The 20,373-nt window shown below is 38.0% G+C and overlaps 1 protein-coding gene across 2 annotated transcripts in view; it reads right to left on the bottom strand.

Moving 5' to 3' along the window:
* Positions 1-20,373, bottom strand: part of ift56 (intraflagellar transport 56) — a 39,489-nt gene that overhangs the window by 5,213 nt on the left and 13,903 nt on the right. For both annotated transcript variants that reach the window (XM_062027054.1, XM_062027055.1), the window contains exons 9-17: positions 17,722-17,796; positions 17,541-17,643; positions 13,116-13,171; positions 11,462-11,515; positions 11,323-11,386; positions 11,144-11,232; positions 6,323-6,406; positions 6,175-6,244; positions 4,324-4,430 (exon numbers count right to left, since the gene is read on the bottom strand). In XM_062027054.1, the coding sequence (XP_061883038.1) occupies positions 4,324-4,430; positions 6,175-6,244; positions 6,323-6,406; positions 11,144-11,232; positions 11,323-11,386; positions 11,462-11,515; positions 13,116-13,171; positions 17,541-17,643; positions 17,722-17,796 (702 nt within the window). The remainder of the gene's footprint in view (positions 1-4,323; positions 4,431-6,174; positions 6,245-6,322; positions 6,407-11,143; positions 11,233-11,322; positions 11,387-11,461; positions 11,516-13,115; positions 13,172-17,540; positions 17,644-17,721; positions 17,797-20,373) is intronic.

Below are 20,373 nucleotides of genomic sequence, written 5' to 3'. Positions count from 1 at the left end.
GTTATTTTAGGAGAGTTCATTGACAATCATGATTTAGTCAATTTAATTATAGTACTCGGTAAAATTTTTATTTTTAAGGCCAAAAACAGATATTCACTTAGTATTACTTTCTTTAAAACATTTATTCAGTATTTTCTAACTTTAGAAAGTTACATGGTTGAAAACGATAATGATGCCAAAAAACATTTAAAAAAAAGATGAGAAGTCCTCAAAGGCTTATTTTTAATTATGTTTATAGATTTTTAATTATGTTTATAGATTATATGATATCTGTTGTTGTGTTCCCTAATTTGAGTGACCTGGACATAATCTGGACTGTACATAAATGCTTATTTTGAAAATGTAATTTTGTTTATAAATTATATGCAATCTGTTGTGTTCCCTAATTTTTTTCTGTGTACATGAATGAAGGTGTGTGTTGCTGAGTCCGACTTGGACATTATCTGGACTGGGCCTGGTTTAAAAAACCCTTTAAACAAATCTAATTTCATTGACAACCTGGTCTGTTGAAGATAAGGCCCTTTTTTTTTAAATAAAATAAAATAAGATAAATAAATAAAAAACATTTTCTTGGATAAAAAAAGAAAGTAAAACAATATAAAAATAATTACATAAAAAATAGTAATTAATGAAAATTTTAGTGGACCAGCAGCCTATACAATCATGTGTGCTTCAGGGACTGTGTCCCTTGCAGATGTGTTGTCTATGTTGTGGGAACCAGAATATTGGTAGCAGAAAGAAATAACCCCTTTTGTGTGAGTGGGTGTGGATGAGTGTGCATGGGGGAGGTTGTTTGGGTTGATGCACTGATTGAAAGTGTATCTTGTGTTTTTTCTATGTAGATTTAATTTTTTTTTTTTTTAATATTTTTTTTTTTTTTTTTTTTTTTTTTTTTAGCACAGGCCCGCCCGCGGGCGACTCATCTGGTCCTTACGGGCGACCTGGTGCCCACGGGCACCGCGTTGGTGACCCCTGTATTAGATACATAGGGCTATATTTTGGCAAGGCAGAGTAGGATAGAGAAAAACGAGTATATTTTAAATTACCAGAGGTGGGTAGTGTAGCTAAATATTGTACTCAAGCAATATGACTCACGATTAATATGATAAGACTCAAGTAAAAGTAAAGCGCAGTCATCCAAATACTTACCTCAGTATTCAGTGAAAAAAAATATTCAAGTACTGAGTAACTGGTGGAGTAACTTCGGATTTATTTGGGAGCTATTAAAACCGTAGTGAGACAGAGAGGCACGTTTTATAATCAGTTATGACTTTATAACAGGGCTAATGCTAGCATAAGCGCAGCTAAAACATAAAAAAACATCGACAACTTACCGCAACATGTTTTCTCTAGTTGGAAATGAAAATACTGTAGGATGAAAAGTGAGCATTTTCTACTGACACAGATGACAGCGCATGATATCAATGTTCTTTTTCCTAGTTTGTCTGACGTCATGTTACTTTTTACAGTGGGGTATTTGAGTGCGGTCATGTGACCATACCATACCATACCAACTTTATTTATAAAGCCCTCTAAAAACAACCACAGTTGAAAAACAAAGGGCTGTACACCACAAAGAAATAAAGGCAAAGGACAGACTAAAAAATAAAATTTAAAACAGAAGTAAAATACACATTAAAAAAGCAAATACAAAATTACCCTAAGAACAATTTTGTTAGATAAAAAGCAGTTAAAAAAGTTAAAAGTTAAAAACAGTTTAAAGTCTCATGCTGGGTTAAAAGCCAGTGAATAAAAATGGGTTTTAAGAAGGGTCTTAAAAATAGCCAAAGAAGGGGCCTGTCTCACATGAAGTGGAAGATCATTTCAGAGTTTGGGGCCCGCAACAGAGAAGGCTCTGTCCCCCCTGAGCTTACGCTTGGATTTGGGTACCTCCAGGATCAGCTGACCTGAGGGACCGGGTGGGGGCATAGAGGTGGAGCAGCTCAGAGAGGTAAGGTGGGGCAAGACCATGTAAGGATTTAAAAACAAGTAAGATAATTTTAAAATGGACTCTAAAAGACACAGGCAGCCAGTGGAGGGAGGCTAAAACAGGAGTAATGTGCTCTCTTTTTCTTGTGTTTGTTAAAAGTCGGGCAGCTGCATTTTGGACCAGCTGCAGACGTGAGAGGGAGGACTGACTAATTCCAAAATATAAAGCGTAACAGTAATCCAGCCGAGATGTAATAAAGGCATGGATTACTGTCTCAAACTGTTGCCTAGAAAGAAGGTTTTTAACCTTAGCCAGCTGACGTAAATAAAAAAAGCTGGCTTTCACCACTGTGCCAATCTGACGGTCCAATTTAAAATCACTGTCAATACGAAAACCCAGGTTGGTGATCATGGGCTTAACGTACAAAGCCAAGGGGCCAAAGTCAACAGGGGGAAGCTCACAGGTACCACTAGGTCCAAACACTATTACTTCTGTCTTCTTTTCATTGAAGTTTAAGAAGTTTAGGGCCATCCAGGCCTTGATGTCATCAAGACAAGCAAGTAATGGCTGTATTGAAGAGGCATGATTTTTCTTTAACGGAAAATAAATTTGTGTGTCATCAGCGTAACAATGAAAACAAATACCATGCTTTCTTAGGATTGAGCCCAGGGGAAGTAAATAAATAGAAAAGAGCAGTGGTCCTAAAACTGAGCCCTGTGGGACCCCACATGTTAAGGGAGCAACAGAAGATTCAGAACCAGCAACATTTACAGAGAAGGTCCTGTTAGTCAAATATGACTTCAGCCAACTCAGGGCAGTACCACAGATGCCCACTTGACTGTGACTGCCAGGCCCTGTTTCATTGGTGAAAAGGAATCAAACGGCAGTAGTGCTTTATATTGGATTGAGGAAAGAGTCATGTGACTGTGCCCGCTGAAAGAAGCAGTAATCAATGGGTTCTAAATAATTATAATGATAATGTATATAATTATAATGATAATGTATATAAATATAGCAATCGGAATGAAACTCAGTGTACTGAAGTAAGAGTAGCATTTCTTCTTAACAAAAATACTAAAGTAAAAGTTAAAAATATGTGGCATGAAAACTTTGTTTACAATTGATCCAAAAAGTTACTTCAATGGGAACTGCACTTTTTTGGGGAATTTTGCCTATAATTCACAATCCCTCTGTGAGACAAGAACACATTTTTCTTTTTTCTATGCATTCTAGTTTTGTAATATACGGCAAACACAACAAGGTGGCTAACAATGCATAAATCCCTATAAAAAACATTGGAAACCCGGCAACAATAATCCGTTCACATGTTAAAATATTAGCGATATTGTTATTATTAGCGCTAACACCAAGGAACTACTTTTAGCAGTGCCGTGATCGCGGAGAGGTAACTAGCTTATGCAGCTAACGACACACTGTACTGAGCAGCTACATCGCCTCTGAGTTGGTAAAAGCTAATTCTGGATGATAAATTATGCGTCTCACTTGGATAGGAGAAGGTTGTGGCCGTAAACCGAGAAGTATGTCAACTCTGACATTTAACTTAGACACAGACATTGCGAGAAAGACAGGAAAAAAATGCTTGTTTCCGGATTTTTTCTTGTTCTTTTTACCTGCGTGAGGATTATGATTAGTTCTTCATCTAAAGAAGATATGAACATCCCATCAGTCGGTATCCCAGTGAGAGCAGACATTGTACAGTAAGTGAGTATATTATCATGTTATTTGTTTGTATTTCTTGTTTAGAACTTAGCAACAGTGCTATTGCTGTATCTGCTTATCAATCATCTTCTAAAGCCTACAGCTCATTGTCCTTATTGTCAGGCTCAAAAATATATGGTTCTGTATCAAATATTTCCCAAGTAGTCGTCATCTCTCATAAAGTCTGTCATGATTGGTAGATAGTGTTGAAGGAAATATAGCGAACGTTGTGATGGGTCTAAAATAACGTGCCGCCAAATGCTCAAATTGAGCAAATATACATAAATATTACACGTTATTATGACTGTGCCTGTTAGTACATTACATATATATTCACAGCATGTATATAAAACGTTGATGGAGGTTTTTGATTGTTTTTTAGAGCGCTCTATCGGCAGAATAGAGCAAATCTTATAACCCCCATTGTTGGCTGACTTTCGCTAGCGTTTGTTTAAAGAAAAACACAAAACATATGTGTTCTTTTCTCACATAGGGATTGTGAATGATAGGCAAAAAAAAAGTGCAGTTCCCCTTTAAGTAAATGAAGCGCATTACTATCCAGCTCTGTAAATGGCTGTACTGCAAATAACCCAAGGAAGAAGGTAGTGGGAATATGGCATAAAAGCATAAATACCATTAAAACAATGTAAAAATACACTTCTTTTCATTCCTACCTTGTAGCAGTCGTTGGCAATGAGCTGAAGCAAACTGAAGGAGTCAGAAGAAGTGCCCATCTTCAGATAAAGCTCCCAGGCAAGACGACCCTTCTGGTTCATGATGTCTGAAAAAGCCCAAGAAGATCAGATTATCATGGACATAGCTATCCATCACATTAGTGTGCATGTGAATACACACGTGGTCGAAGCAGTCCAAAACATACCGTCAGTTACTTCAACCTGTGTGTCGACGTGACCACTTGGGTGCTCTGACATTACTCATGACCTGCTTTAAGCCTTGCCCAACACAACCAAGAAGTACGGCGGCTTCAAAGGGCCAAAAAGCCAGCCTTTCGTGGTCTAGTATAGAAATGGAAGCTGTAGTGAGAGGTATTGCGCTCTCACAAAAAAAACACGATAACATGGTAAGCACAGCCACTAATAACAATGTACCGTAAATTCCGAACTATAAGCCACTTCTTTTTTCCTAGTCTTTGAACCCTGCGGTTTATAAAACGGTGCGGCTTGTATATGGATTTTTCTTTGCTGACGACCATAATGTAAATAGATTGGAAAAAAACAAGCAAACACACTGAATAGATGTGTTATTTTAAACGAGTTTGTTCACTGCAGGTGCTGCAGTGAACGAACCATTACCCTGAAGTGCAATTGCCGTTTGGTCTTTTAGCCGTCCATAGTGTTACTACTCGTATGGATTCTTCATTTATCACTCCAAGCAACGTTTGTAAGTTTTACACTATAACAAACAATTCTTACTTACAAAACCGTCCCATGTGTGATGTCTGTGGAGTGTGTTTATGCATATTTGTACTTACTATGGTAATGTGTTAGCATTAGCTAATATGCTAACACATTTACGAGTGTCTTCGGTAGCATTAACTTACAATGGCATTCTTTTTGTACTGTTTCAGTTTTGTCAATTCACCCAAATGTCACTGAGGAGTTATTGAGTCTGTTTAGCTGATTGGAGAGCTAGCTTCCGCAGCAAGTAACGATGATCTGTTTTGTTTGATAAGCCGCTTTACTGCCGCATTACAGGCACCGTTTGGAAACAGTTAAGGTATATAAATAAACATTTACAAAATCTTTCTGTGTAAACAACTTATTTTACAACGTGCACTTGTTCACAATGTATAAGTAAAGCAAACTGGCAGTTGAGCGATACGAACGCAACGTAGATTAGTGGTTTGAAAATGATTTACTAAATGATAATAAATGATAAATGGGTTATACTGATGGCGGGAGCTGCCATGCAAGGCGCTAACCAGCAGCCATCAGGAGCATGGGTGAAGTGTCTTGCCCAAGGACACAACGAACGTGACTAGGATGGTAGAAAGTGGGGATTGAACCCCAGTAACCAGCAACCGTCCGATTGCTGGCACGGCCACTCTACCAACTTCGCCACGCCGTCCCCAATAAAATACTAATAAAAAGAATTGTGAGCAAATCAACATTTTGTTTCCTGTTAGTTTGCAGGAGTATGCAAAATTTGCTGCAATAACCTGTAAAAGGGTGTGCCAAAAGCATCAATGTTTTACTACTACTGTACTAGCCTTTTAACTAATAATAATTATATGATGTGTTTCAAACATATTCATTTTTTGTCATCACATTATCATTTTCACTTTGAAGATATTCTTAAATTACTACGTGATGACAAAATAAATAGCTCACAGGCTAAGAAGCTAGTAAAAAATGTGTGCAATGCTGTACAGGCCCTGATTTATTTAGTAACATCGCTACACACTGAGTGAACATCTATCTTTAACTAATCTTCTCTCCTATGGGATGCAATAAACCCTTGTTTATATCTCTATCCCCCATGACCTGTGTGACCGCAGTACATACAGCAGCGTGCCAGCCAGCTGAGGTACACGTAGTCGCTTTTGATTTTGTCACTCCGAATATTCAGAAAAGTCTGAAAGGGAAAAAGAAAACAGGATCAAGCAAATTGCAGGAGTCAAGTAAAGAAAAACACAAAGCAGCACTGAGATACCTCTTCTGCCTCTTTGTAGTTGCCAAGGGCTGCCTTTGCCTGAGCGTAGTTGAAATTAAACGTGTCGTCGTTATAGAAGTAAGTCTAAGAAAAACAAAAAAAGAGAATTAAGCAAAATAAGGAATCAGACGTGTGGATTTTTGACTTAGCATACTGTATTTCCTCATAGAGTGGTCCATATTTGCCAACTTGAGACCTCCAAATTCGGGAGATTGGGGGGGGGGAGGGTTTGAGGTGTGGGGGTGTTGGGGGGAGCGGGGTTTGTATATTGTAGCCCGGAAGATTTAGGGCTGCAAGGGATTCTGGGTATTTGTTCTGTTGTGTTTATTTTGTGTTACGGTGCGGATGTTCTCCCGAAATGTGTTTGTCATTCGTGTTTGCTGTGGGTTCACAGTGTGGCGCATATTTGTAACAGTGTTAAAGTTGTTTATACGGCTACCCTCAGTGTGACCTGTATGGCTGTTGACCAAGTATGTCTTGCAGTCACTTACCTGTGTCTGTGGAAGCCGCATACAACATGTGAATGGGCTGGCACGCTGTTCGTATGGAGAAAAAGCAGACGCTAAAGGCAGTGCCATCTCGGCACCCCCTCGATATTGTTGTCTGGGTGAAAATCGGGAGAAAATCGGGAGAATGGTTGCCCCGGGAGATTTTCGGGAGGGGCAGTGAAATTCGGGAGTTTCCCGGAAAAATCGGGAGGGTTGGCAAGTATGGAGTGGTCCCATTTTTGCGTGAAACGCAGCATATACAATTTGAATTCATGAATGACAGGGCGCATCATATGAAATTTCACCACACACATCTTCCTAGCTCCTTTCTGCTCAGCCACTGATAATAATATGATGGCACATGTCCCCATTGCCAAAGCCTCTGGTGTCACATTGCGCTACCTCTGGGCTTGCAAGTGTACTAGGTTCAAATCCCGGTCGGTGAAGTACCAGTAAAAAATGCAAAAGTATGTTTTAATTAACCACTGATGATTTTAATCTACATCTAAAACGCAATCTTGTGGTCTAGATAATATTTATTGGGTATGCCTTGATGTAAATTGTGTTCCACGGTCACATTTATATCCTACTTTTTGCGTATGTTCCCAGACTGCAAATGAAACCACGCCACCACCCTCGCCAAAAGTATCAATTTATCTTTTGAAAATGTACACTGTTAAAAATACATTTTAAAATCGAAAGTCACCGCTATTTTTCTCCCACACATGGCCGAAAATGAACTTCATAAAATGTATATAGATTCACCTGGTCACAACATTAGGTACACCTGCCAAATCTCCAATTGATACAGAGCTGCATAAAAAAAAAATGTTTTTAGCGGCATTTATGTCACTGCATGTCGCACGTCTGTGTTATTATACACATTGCACAATTAGAGGAAAACAATACTTCTTTCCCATTAATTTGTTTTAGTACAAAACATGCAGAAAATTTAATTCAAGGTTGTGTGAAAAAGTATAAAAATAGTTTCACATGAATAAAAAAGTGTGGAAAAAAATGTAATGGGGAGGGGTCTCACAATAAAATTCTGCTTGGGGCCCCAATTTTACCAGGGGTGGCTCTGCATTTAACTCCACAATCCACACGCACGCACACAAACACATTTAAACATGTCCTCTTAAAGTGAACCTATTATGCAAAACCAACCTTTCTTACCTATTGGTGCGTCTTTTTGTGTATTTGGAATCTGCACAAGTCCCGGGAATTAGAAAATCAAACCATGGCGGAATGGCGGACATATTTATAAAACAATCTTGCCTTCCTTCATACTTCTTCCAAAAAAGTTGTTTGGAATTTCCCCCCCAATTTTAAAATTTTTCCCCAAGTGTGATGTCAGCAAATATCTTCATCATCTTTTATCTTTGCGCAAGCCTGCCATTGTAGTTTGACGTTGTAGTCAATAAGTTCCTTCTTTTTCTCCATCCTCTTGTTGTGGGGCAGACTGGCTCGTACATGCACATGCATACTCCACTGTTGCCATTTCTAATACAAAGTAGCGAATAGTTCTAACTTATATCTGTCAGTAGACTCCATGTGGAAGCGCTAAAAACTACAACATGGCTGATGGGAAGAAGACGCAGCTCATCTAAGATGGACTGATGCAAAGTGGAAAAGTGTTCTGTGGTCTGACGAGTCCACATTTCAAATTGTTTTTGGAAACTGTGGCCGTTGTTGTCCTCCGGACCAAAGAGGAAAAGAACCATCCGGATTGTTATTGGCGCAAAGTTGAAAAGCCAGCATCTGTGATGGTATGGGGGTGTATTAGTGCCCAAGGCATGGGTAACTTACACATCTGTGAAGGCACCATTAATGCTGAAAGGTACATACAGGTTTTGGAGCAACATATGTTGCCATCCAAGCAACGTTACCATGGACACCCCTGCTTATTTCAGCAAGACAATGCCAAGCCACATGTTACATCAACGTGGCTTCATAGTAAAAGAGTGCAGGTACTAGACTGGCCTGCCTGTAGTCCAGACCTGTCTCCCATTGAAAATGTGTGATGCAATATGAAGCCTAGAATACCACATTGGAGACCCCCGGACTGTTGAACAACTTAAGCTGTACATCAAGCAAGAATGGGAAAGAATTCCACCTGAAAAGCTTCAAAAATTGGTCTCATCAGTTCCCAAATGTTTACTGAATGTTCTTAAAAGGAAAGGCCATGTAACACAGTGGTAAAAATGCCCCTGTGCCAACGTTTTTGCACTGTGTTGCTGCCAATAAATTCTAAGTTAATGATTATTTGCAAAAAAAATGTAGTTTCTCAGTTCGAACATTAAATACCTTGTCTTTGCAGTTCATTCAATTGAATATAAGTTGAAAAGGATTTGCAAATCATTGTATTCTGTTTTTATTTACGAATTACACAACATGCCAACTTCACTGATTTTGGGTTTTGTAAGACAAAACGACATATCCTAAAGAGACGATCAGAAAGCGGCTTGAAGATGGTCTGTAAAACATAATCTACGCAACATTTTGACCAAAGAACCACCATTTCATGTTATGTAGACCACAAGGAAGTGTTTTCAATGTAGAAAAATAATTATAATACAACCCTTTTAACACTTTATACACTCTAAAACAGAGGTCTTCAAGAGGGGTCCGCGACCCTTAGGGCGTCCAGTTGGGTACTGCAGGGGGGTTGTGGAATTTTTATTATTTGCTTTTTTTTTAATTTAACCATACTGTATTATTAACTAAAATTTGGCCTTTACGATAGCTAGCGATTAGCGCTTAGGTACTGGCCAGCTCGCTTATAGCGGCACTATACTGTATTATTTAAATGTCTTAGTATTGCTTAATAACAAGGTAGCTGTAGGACCAGTTTGTATTAAAACACACTTTTATAAAGCATGTATAAGTCGAGAATCCCCGCTCCATCTCTATATAAGTTTTGGGGGTCTCACGCTCTAATTGCCAGCTAGCCATTAGCGCGCTAGTTGCCAATTGGCTAATAGTGGTGCCATACTGTATTCTTTGAATATCTTAGTATTTCACAGTAACAAGGTACCTTGAGTACCAGTTTAATTTAAAACTACATTTTACACTGGTTATATAAGTAGGGGTCCCCTGCTTCATCTCTCCTTAGCCTGGATCACGTTGAAGACCCCTGCTCTAAAACATATGTCATTTAAACATGAAACTTCATTGGGTATTCCAATCTCAATGCACTTTAAAATACGCAGTGAAAGAACCGTGAAGTGGCGAGGAAACACTGTGGGGTAATAACATATCTGCTTAATATCTAATTAGAGATGTCCAATAATGGCTTTTTTGCCGATATCCGAAATTCCGATATTGTCCAACTCTTAATTACAGATTCCGATATCAACCGATACCGATATATATACAGTCGTGGAATTAACACATTATTATGCCTAATTTTGTTGTGATTCCCCGCTGGATGCATTAAACAATGTAACAAGGTTTTCCAAAATAAATCAACTCAAGTTATGGAAAAAATATAAGTATATTGTAGCGTCCCGGAAGAGTTGGTGCTGCAAGGGGTTCTGGGTATTTGTTCTGTTGTGTTTATGTTGTGTTACGGTGCAAATGTTCTCCCGAAATGTGTTTGTCATTCTTGTTTGGTGTGGGTTCACAGCGTAGCGCATATTTGTAACAGTGTTAATGTTGTTTATACGGCCACCCTCAGTGTGACCTGTATGGCTGTTGACCAAGTATGGGTTGCATTCACTTGTGTTTGTGAAAAGCCGTATATACTGTATTATGTGACTGGGCCGCCACGCAAAGGCAGTGCCTTTAAGGTTTATTGCCGCTCTGTACTTCTCCCTACGTCCGTGTACACAGCGGCGTTTTAAAAAGTCATAAATGTTACTTTTTGAAACCGATACCGATCATTTTGAAACCGATACCAATAATTTCCGATATTACATTTTAAAGCATTTATCGGCAGATAATATCGGACTGCCGATATTATCGGACATCCCTATATCTAATTAAAGTTTTAGAATATGCTATGGGGCCAAAACAAAACCAGCTGCAGGATGAAAATGGCCCCCAAGCTTTGCTGCGGAGTGCTCTCTTTCTGTCACTTTTAACGCCACAGTAAATTTGAAAAAAATGTCAAACAGCTACGCGTGTGTGTCGTGGTAAAGCGGTCATGTGGGTGTCACTCATAGTGAAAGTAAATCACAGCAACCTCGTAGCGCCACCTGTTATTTTGTTCTGATGGGAGAAAATGACGCACGTAATATGAGGTGCGGCGTTTATTTGTCCAAGCCGAGGACACTATTTGAGGAAATACGGTACATCCAGCATGATGTCTCATAAGGTGCGCTATACGAACCTTGACTGAGTTGAGATATACGAGGACATCTTCAAACTCTCTCAAGAGGAAGAAGCAGGAAGCCATGCACTGTCTGCCGGGAATAGTGTCTATAAAGGCAAACAAAAATAAACATGCACTCTCCCACACAACGCTACATAAAAAAAGCACAGAAATGATCAACTTTCATCTCGGCGTACCACATTCGCTGGCCGAGCCTCCGACCAACTGGAAGAACTGCTGAGCAACTTTCAAGTAATCCCTCTGGAAAAACAAACATCAAACACAGTCAACAGCCACTCATGTACTTCACTTTACATTTGAAAAACAAACACTCACCGTTCCAAGTTGCTGTCCGAGTGCAGCATTTACCACCCCTTTCAAAATGTACTCCTGGGGGGAAAATCATGAAGATACTGTACATATTATAGATATGATCATGTGACTGACACATACCTTCATTTAGTGAACAATGGTAAGAAGTTAGCACAGCAGCCGTTATATTCTACTGTAAACTTTTTCATTGATGCCTATTATGAATACAACATGGATTATGTACATAAAATATTATGTAGTATAACAATAAAGTTTCCGCAATCAATAATTAAATATTGATGTATATTTAATATAACTACTGATGTAAATAAAGAGTTCATTTGTTTCCAAAAAGAATTGACTCATTTTTTATTTTTTGTCCTGTCCAGCCACTCAGACAAATAATATTGTTGATGTAGATGCCGATATTTGCTGTACTAATTTACTTTAGAAAAGACAAGTGTGGGATACCTCTCTTTTTGCCTTATTTGTATTTGACTTTATTAAATGGATTTGTATTAATGTAACCAATTCATAAAAAGAATGACATATTTAGTATAGGGGTGCTGAAAAAACTTGATTCACATCCGAATTGTAATTTTTATTTCTTTTGATTCTAAATTGATTAAAAAAAAACAAAAAACTTTTACCTATTTTTGAAAAAAATATTAAAAATAAAAAATGTTCATTAAAGTTTTTAATAAAGAGTTTTTTTTAGGCCATCTCTGTGCTTACTGTTGTGTGTACACGTCATATATCAGCAGCCAAGAGGAGTTTTTGTAACATCTAACCTGTTTTGGAAAGGTTTATATATCATATATACATTATGATTTTTATGGCAAACAATGTATTGGGAGAATCGGTTTGAATTAAGAATCGTGTTGAGTTGAGAATCGATTCTGAATCAATTAGTCACCCCTAGAATCAAATCGTGAGTTAGTATATCAATACGTGTTCTTTTCTTTATATCATTTTAATGGAGGCGGCAAGGCTCAGATGGTAAAGCAGCCGTAACAGCAACTTGAGGGTTCCAGGTTTGATTCCAGGTTCTGCCATCCTAGTCACTGTCGTCGTGTCCTTGCTCCCAGTGCCACCCACACTGGTTTGAATGTAGGTTAAAGATGTAAATAATGGGTTTCCAATGTAAAGCGCTATAAGTCGGGAGAGAAAAAGCGCTTTAAAAATATGATTCACTTCACTTGTGTGGCGTTATCAAAATATATATACAAATATATATAATTGAATGTAATAGATGCACTGCTAAAAAACTAAATGTTAACTACTGTAGGTTGAACTAAATCTTTAATTGTCGGCTTATTGTCAATATCGTAAAGTCGAATGAGTGACATCTTGTTTACTTTAGCGCACAATTGTTTTGTTTTTTTTCAGAATAAAAAATATATATACAAAAGAAAATACTATAATTATCATAGTTTTTTTAAATCTTTGGTTTCAAATGTATTATTGTTCACGGGTAAACAGCAAATTAAAATGGCCCTTAAATACTAGTCTTCCATGGATACATTTCTGACCTAGGCAGTATTACAAATAAATACAGTAGAACATTATTCTTTTGCCATTACGATTTAAATTAAATCCAATCCCTTGACAGCGCTCTGCAAGGGAGGAATGTCAGAGAGTGTACAAATACAAAGTGTCTTATTAGAAGTACGTTTACCTGAGCTGTCGCAGGCACTAAATATTGGATGAGGTTGTAAGCTTCCTGGACGTCATCTGGAAGAGTCACATGTAACATAATGGCATGAGTGGACAATACACATATATATATATATATACATATAAAGGTAATAAATATACACGTATTGGCCAATAACATTGGATACAGTCGAAAGCGCCTGTTTTATTGGCTTTCGTGGCTTATTCCAAAGGAACACTACACGAAAATAAAAATGACGTCTGAGAGGATAAGATCTTTGGTGAATTTTTTGTGTTGGCTTTTGTTGGATTCCTTACTACAAATTAAAACAATTTTGGGGCTTGAACAAAATATGTATTTCAGTGGAAAGCCAGTGTATAATTAAGTCATGTTCTGAGAAACCTCATCTTAGTAGTGCAAATATAGTATGGGGGTGTGAAGGGAATTGTTTTTTACATAAATTGTCAATCAAAACATCAACTTTTTTGTTTATACAGCCACAAAAAATGCTGCTTAAAGTTAAGTTAAAGTACCAATGATTGTCACACACACACACACTAGGTGTGGTGAAACTTGTCCTCTGCATTTGACTCATCCCCTTGTTCACCCCCTGGATTGTGAGGGGAGCAGTGGGCAGCAGCGGTGGCCACGCTCGGGAATAATTTTGGTGATTCAAACCCCAATTCCAACCCTGGATGCTGAGTGCCAAGCAGGGAGGTAATGGGTCCCATTTTTTTTATAGTCTTTGGTATGACTCGGCCGGGATTTGAACTATAACCTACCGATCTCAGGGCGGACACTCTGAGTTCGGCAGACATCAAAAGATGAACTTTGGATCTTTTTTTGTTGCTTTTCTGCAACATGTATTGTTATGAAGGACCAACATCAGCAAAGGTAGACATTCATAGATGACTTGCATTTTGATTTACAGATTTTTGCATGTTTTAAATTTTTTTAAAAAGGGGATTTAATTGTCAAACTTGTGATAAAAAGTGGCCTCCGCATCCGTTAAAGGGCTCATATTGTGATTTATTTCTACATTTAAAACTTCCTTGTGGTCTACATAACATGTAATGTTGGTTCTTTGGTCAAAATCTTGCATAGGTTATGCGTGCCTCCACTTCGACAGCGTCTATACCCTGCCATCTTTGTTGTAGTTTTTAGCGCTTCCATATCGAGTCTAATGACAGATTAGGTTCGAACTATAAGCTGGTCTGTATTAAAAATGGCAATCGCGGAGGATGTACGAGCCAGTCTGCCCCACAAATAGAGGATAGAGAAAAATAAGGAGCTTATTGACTACAACGTCGACAACAATGGCAGACTTGCGCAAAGCACTTTGGGTAAATTTACTCCATATATACACTACCGTTCAAAAGTTTGGGGTCACATTGAAATTTCCATATTTTTTAAGGAAAAGCACTGTACTTTTCAATGAAGATAACTTTAAAATAGTCTTAACTTTAAAGAAATACACTCTATACATTGCTAATGTGGTAAATGACTATTCTAGCTGCAAATGTCTGGTTTTTGGTGCAATATCTACATAGGTGTATAGATATATGATTAGAAAACCCTTGTGCAATCATGTTCACACATCTGAAAACAGTTTAGCTCGTTACAGAAGCTACAAAACTGACCTTCCTTTGAGCAGATTGAGTTCCTGGAGCATCACATTTGTGGGGTCAATTAAACGCTCAAAATGGCTAGAAAAAGAGAACTTTCATCTGAAACTCGACAGTCTACTCTTGTTTTTAGAAATGAAGGCTATTCCACAAAATTGTTTGGGTGACCCCAAACTTTTGAACGGTAGGGTATATATATATATATATATATATATATATATATATATATATATATATATATATATATATATATATATATATATATATATATATATATATATATATATATATATATATATATATATATATATATATATATATACACATACATACATACATACATACATACATATACTATATTAGGGCTGCAACTAACGATTAATTTGATAATCGATTAATCTGTCGATTATTACTTCGATTAATAATCGGATAAAAGAGACAAACTACATTTCTATCCTATCCAGTATTTTATTGGGAAAAAAACAGCATACTGGCACCATACTTATTTTGATTATTGTTTCTCAGCTGTTTGTAAATGTTGCAGTTTATAAATAAAGGTTTATTAAAAAAATTTAAAAAATGTATTAAATAAAATAAAATAAAAAATACAAATAAAAACCTCTGCGCATGCGCATAGCATAGATCCAACAAATCGATGACTAAATTAATCGGCAACTATTTCAATAATTGATTTTAATCGATTTAATCGATTAGTTGTTGCAGCCCTAATATATATATATATATATATATATATATATATATATATATATATATATATATATATATATATATATATATATATATATATATATATATATATATATATATACAGTATATAACACGCTGACAAAAACGTCGAAGGACAGAGCAAATTCCGAACAGCTGGTTTGGAGGAAATATTAATGAAGGCAAGATTATTTTATATATATCTCATCAATGCCTCCACCGTTTAATTTCAATTATTTGGGACTTATGTAGATCCCAAATAGACAACAGCCAATACCAATAGGTAAGAAAAGTTTGTTTGGCATAATCGGTCCCCTTTGACTTTATGCAGCCTTCAGTAAAAAATGTGGTCACCCCTAACCTAGAAGGTCTAATGAGATCCGGTACAAGTACAAGAACTGGTTATATATACGCAGATAACAGACATGAAGAAGAGCATGTAAAATGTATATTAATAAATGACAGCAAACATGTTTATGGATGTTCTCATTCATCCAGAAATTTGACAGAAATTCAGCCATTACTAAAATATTTTGCAATTTAGCCTCCAACAAATCACAGGAGTTAGAAACTTTCTGGTCACAGATGCTCCTTTCGTGCCATTTGTTACAACTGAATAGAATGCTAACGTGGGTGATTCCGACTATTTTGGACTGACAGTGGTCGATCCGCAGCGATCGCTCGTTTTTTTTTGATTGATTGAAACTTTTATTAGTAAATTGCACAGTACAGTACATATTCCATACAATTGACCAGTAAATGGTAACACCCGAATAAGTTTTTCAACTTGTTTATGTCGGGGTCCACGTTAATCAATTCACACAATACCTCAATGCTATTGATTCCACTTCAACAACAACTGTCATTAGCATTGACAGGAGGATCAATATTGCATCTAAATTTTAATTTTTCTGAGCAAACGCAAAACCTCCCTGAGTGTTCAGTGGAGCACATGTGTGCAACATCAGTCGGGCACACTGTGGCCATACGAGCATCACACCTGTTGATATGATAGATAACAAAGCGTTGGTTTTGGACTGGTTTGTACGGCAGAAAATGACCAGTTTTTCTAGAAAAACGTTTTTTAATCATGTTTTTGGAAGGCTTTTACCGCCAGATATAAACAGTTTTGATAAATAAAGTGATGCATTGCTTTCCTGTCCTCTTTAAAGCGTTTCGACAGACGTTACAATAATTGAACAGTGTTGACGAACGTTGTTTTATCTGTTAGGGCCGCTTGTTGGCCCCCGTCACTCAGAGTTGCATTGCAAAATCCTGCCGAACAAAAAGTTACGTGTTGATTATGTTTAGAGTTCAGAACGGATTTTATTTTGTGTGCAGCAAAGTTGCTTGGCGCAGAGGCGCGCACCTTAAAGGGAACGTTGAGAAAGATTGCTTTTTTGCATCTCAACAGTTGTTTTTCTCACTACAATAAGGCGGAACCATCCTTGTCCAGGCACACCTTCTGGTGATGGAGTATCTGATCTGATCAATCTAAGTCTATGAGCATGAACTAATGAAGCCCACTTTTTTTTTCTTCTTGTTTTATCCTTTTTTTATTTATTTATTACATTTTAGTATTTTAGGTGATATATTCTGCACTTCTTCAAGGGAAATTTTACTACTGTATTTTATTCATCCTTCCATGTTACAATGTAAATGTGACACTATGTTCCCCTTTTCTTATGTCTGTACAGTACACTTTGGCCAACTGGGGTTGTTTTTATATGTGCTAAATAAATAAATAAACTGTACTGAACTGAACTGGCTTAGATAAGAGGCCAAACGTCTTCTAACAGTCCAGTTGCGAACAATTGAATTCCCTGAGGATGACAGCGAACGTATTCCAAGCACCTTCCTGCTCCGTCACTGATAAAAATATATAATGGCAATTTTCCCCATACTGTTCCACTGGCTCTCATGTGCTCTCAAAATGTTGTATTCTACTTAAATCCCCAATTTAGCCGGTGGCAGCCCTGAATAGGTGTCAATCAAAAGTGAGCATTATATAAAATGCAGAATTGCTGACATTGCTCTTCTATTATTGGCTGTCAAAATTAGAGTGGGAACGATAATAATGAAGGCAGTCGGTCACCTTGTCTCAGGTAGTAGATGACCAGGTTGAGTCTTGCCTCGGGGATAACGTCAATCAGAGGAGGTAGCACCTGTAACGCCCCCTCGCCGCCACGAAACACCACCTGGGGAAGAACGATGGTTGCATGTAAAGTCTCTGGTCTTCGGGGGGGGATACTGGTTAGCGATAGGGAGTAGTTTACCAGGTTGTGTCTGATAAGCTCCTTAGCAAACTCAAAAGAGCAGGAGGAGATGTCGATAAGGAACTTCAGCTCAGCCTGAGAAGAAGGGCAGGAGAATCAAACAACGTCAAGCAGCCAATTTCACAGCTGTATGCAGTAGGAACCATTTCCATGACGTGCGGTCTAGTGACCGCACGTCATGGAAAGAAAAAAAATGTAAAAAGAAAAAAAATTAATTAAATTGTTATATGTATTCAGTGATTACACTATAAAGTTATTTTTCATTTAACTTCACCAGTTTTAGATTATTTTTATTAAAAATCGCTGAATTTTCACATTTGCCGTTCAAATACTGAGAAGAGACGGTGCAGTGATCAGCAGCCAGTTGAGTGCCTCACCATGGATTGCGGATACGGCTAACTGCTGGCCTGTGAGATCGTATTGCTATATGAATTACATTATACATTTCCATAGTTTAGTTAGCTGAGGTATATAATGTACAGTGTATTTTGTCAACAACTGTATGTGTGTAAAGTATTTCTTGTGCTGAGCGATCATAAAACTGCTGCGAAGACGCACTGTGGGAGGCTAGCAGTAACCCCGCCTCCTTGTGCCAAGCACCCCCGTCTCAGAATGCACCGCCCGACGGGAGCGCCACACCAACCAAAGCCCACACCCAAACCCTCCACGTGCAAGACCGAATCCAACCAAAAAAAGTCACTTAACAAGAAGCCAAAAAGTGCAAAAACAACAATGCTCGCGCCGGAGGAGTCGTGAACGAGTGCAGTGACACAACATTAGGTACACCTGCAGACTGCAGCACGGATTTCATATTTCATTCATTCACAACTCCTCCAACACGAACACCACTGTTCCCGCACTTATAAGTAAAGGTAAGACCATAATAACGTTTTTTTTATTAAATGTGCTTTTTTGTGTGCTACAGTTTGTATGTGTAAAGTTAAAGTTAAGTTAAAGTACCAATGATTGTCACACACACACTAGGTGTGGTGAAATTTGTTCTCTGCATTTGACCCATCCCCTTGATCACCCCCTGGGAGGTGAGGGGAGCAGTGGGCAGCAGCGGCGCCGCGCCCGGGAATAATTTTGGTGATTTAACCCCCAATTACAACCCTTGATGCTGAGTGCCAAGCAGGGAAGAATGCTGGTATGAGCTTTTAAACATAACCCGTTAACTGCTGCCAATCAAATGGTGAATAAGATACTCTTTAGGGTTCATATGTTTGTAAATCTGACTGTGATGAAGTCAGTGCCTCACCAGTCATGAACCTCACCGCACGTCACTGGTAGGAACATGTACATCAGTGACATTCATCTCAATTGTTTTGGGGGCCACATTTCCAGAATGCTAAGGACTCGAGGGCCGGACTTTTCCCTTCACTATCAGTCTGCTGTTGCATACTGCGGAGAGCCAGCGTCCTCTACAGTCGACATTTGATTGTGGTCTATTGACTTTGTCAGAGTTACAGGAGCGATCTGCTGTTTTTAAGGACCTTCTGCAAAAAACCTAGTCAAAGGTCATCTCTATGACAGCAATTTCAGAATCTGCTGCAAAAATGTGAGTCGCTCACAATTTTTTGTTCACTGAACACGGGGGCCACCGGTTCAGTCGCCCACATGATTAAAAAGATAGGACCTAAACTGAAGCCATTGATGAACACCACTACTATAACTAAAGAAGTTGGAAAAAAATACTACTGACTACATCTGAAGTAAACAAACTACAGAAATCGTATGCCCAATGTATGAATTATTTACTAGTCATTTTTAGTTTTTCATTGCGTTTTAATTTTGTTGCAAATTTTGTTGCTGAAGTGGCAGCTGGTTGCAGAAGCTATGTCTTCCTTTGTGTTCTTAAATGTTCCCCTCTTGTTTTTGAGTGTTTTTACTTGTGCACTCAAAATGTAACACAATAACGCGTTAACGACCATTTCCTTTGACAGCGCTAATTTATTGACTCGCGATCAATGCGCACACGTCCTGTTCGACCATCGGGCCATTTTGTAACGCGGGAAAACGTTGCTGCGTTCAGTTACTGTTGAGCTACTACTGTTGGGCGGTGGGAAAATAGCGAGCACTATTGGACAAAGAAAAGGGTGCCTTATGGAAAGCCCAAGTACAAAACTATGGCAAGTCGATCTTTACCCACGATCACAGTGAGCCGTCATCATTGGAGCAAATGTCTGCTAAAGTGCTTGCATTCAGAGAGATGGAGCTTCACTTCCATGTTTACATGTTTAGATTACAGTTTAGTGCATTGATAACATAAAATGTAAATTGTTACTGTAACTGTTTTGTCTGTCTGCAAAACATGCTGAGACACCTCTTCCCAAACCAATCACACACTTCTTGCTTCAAAATAAAAACGCCATGCGTCACATCCGGTCCAACTACACTAACAAAAAGTAAAAATGTCTAACATTATGATCATGATTTGATTGTTAAAATGTTTTGTCATGTGATCTGTAATATTTCTACCTGAATAAATGCTAGTACATCAATTGATGAATATAGGATAAATGTTCTGGCAGGCTGAAATACTGTGTATATTCTTTTATAACATGTTCTGGTTGCTAGTCCTCAATTACAGAAAGTTTCGCAGGCTGAATTTTACACGTTATTAATAAATAGAGAAGGTTAAGACATTGTCAT

This window comes from Entelurus aequoreus, linkage group LG18 (genome assembly GCF_033978785.1).
Source record: "Entelurus aequoreus isolate RoL-2023_Sb linkage group LG18, RoL_Eaeq_v1.1, whole genome shotgun sequence".
In the NCBI taxonomy this organism is placed as follows: Eukaryota; Metazoa; Chordata; class Actinopteri; order Syngnathiformes; family Syngnathidae; genus Entelurus; species Entelurus aequoreus.
The sequence above is the reverse complement of the archived record's forward strand: the minus strand, read 5'-3'. Positions and strand labels throughout refer to the sequence as shown.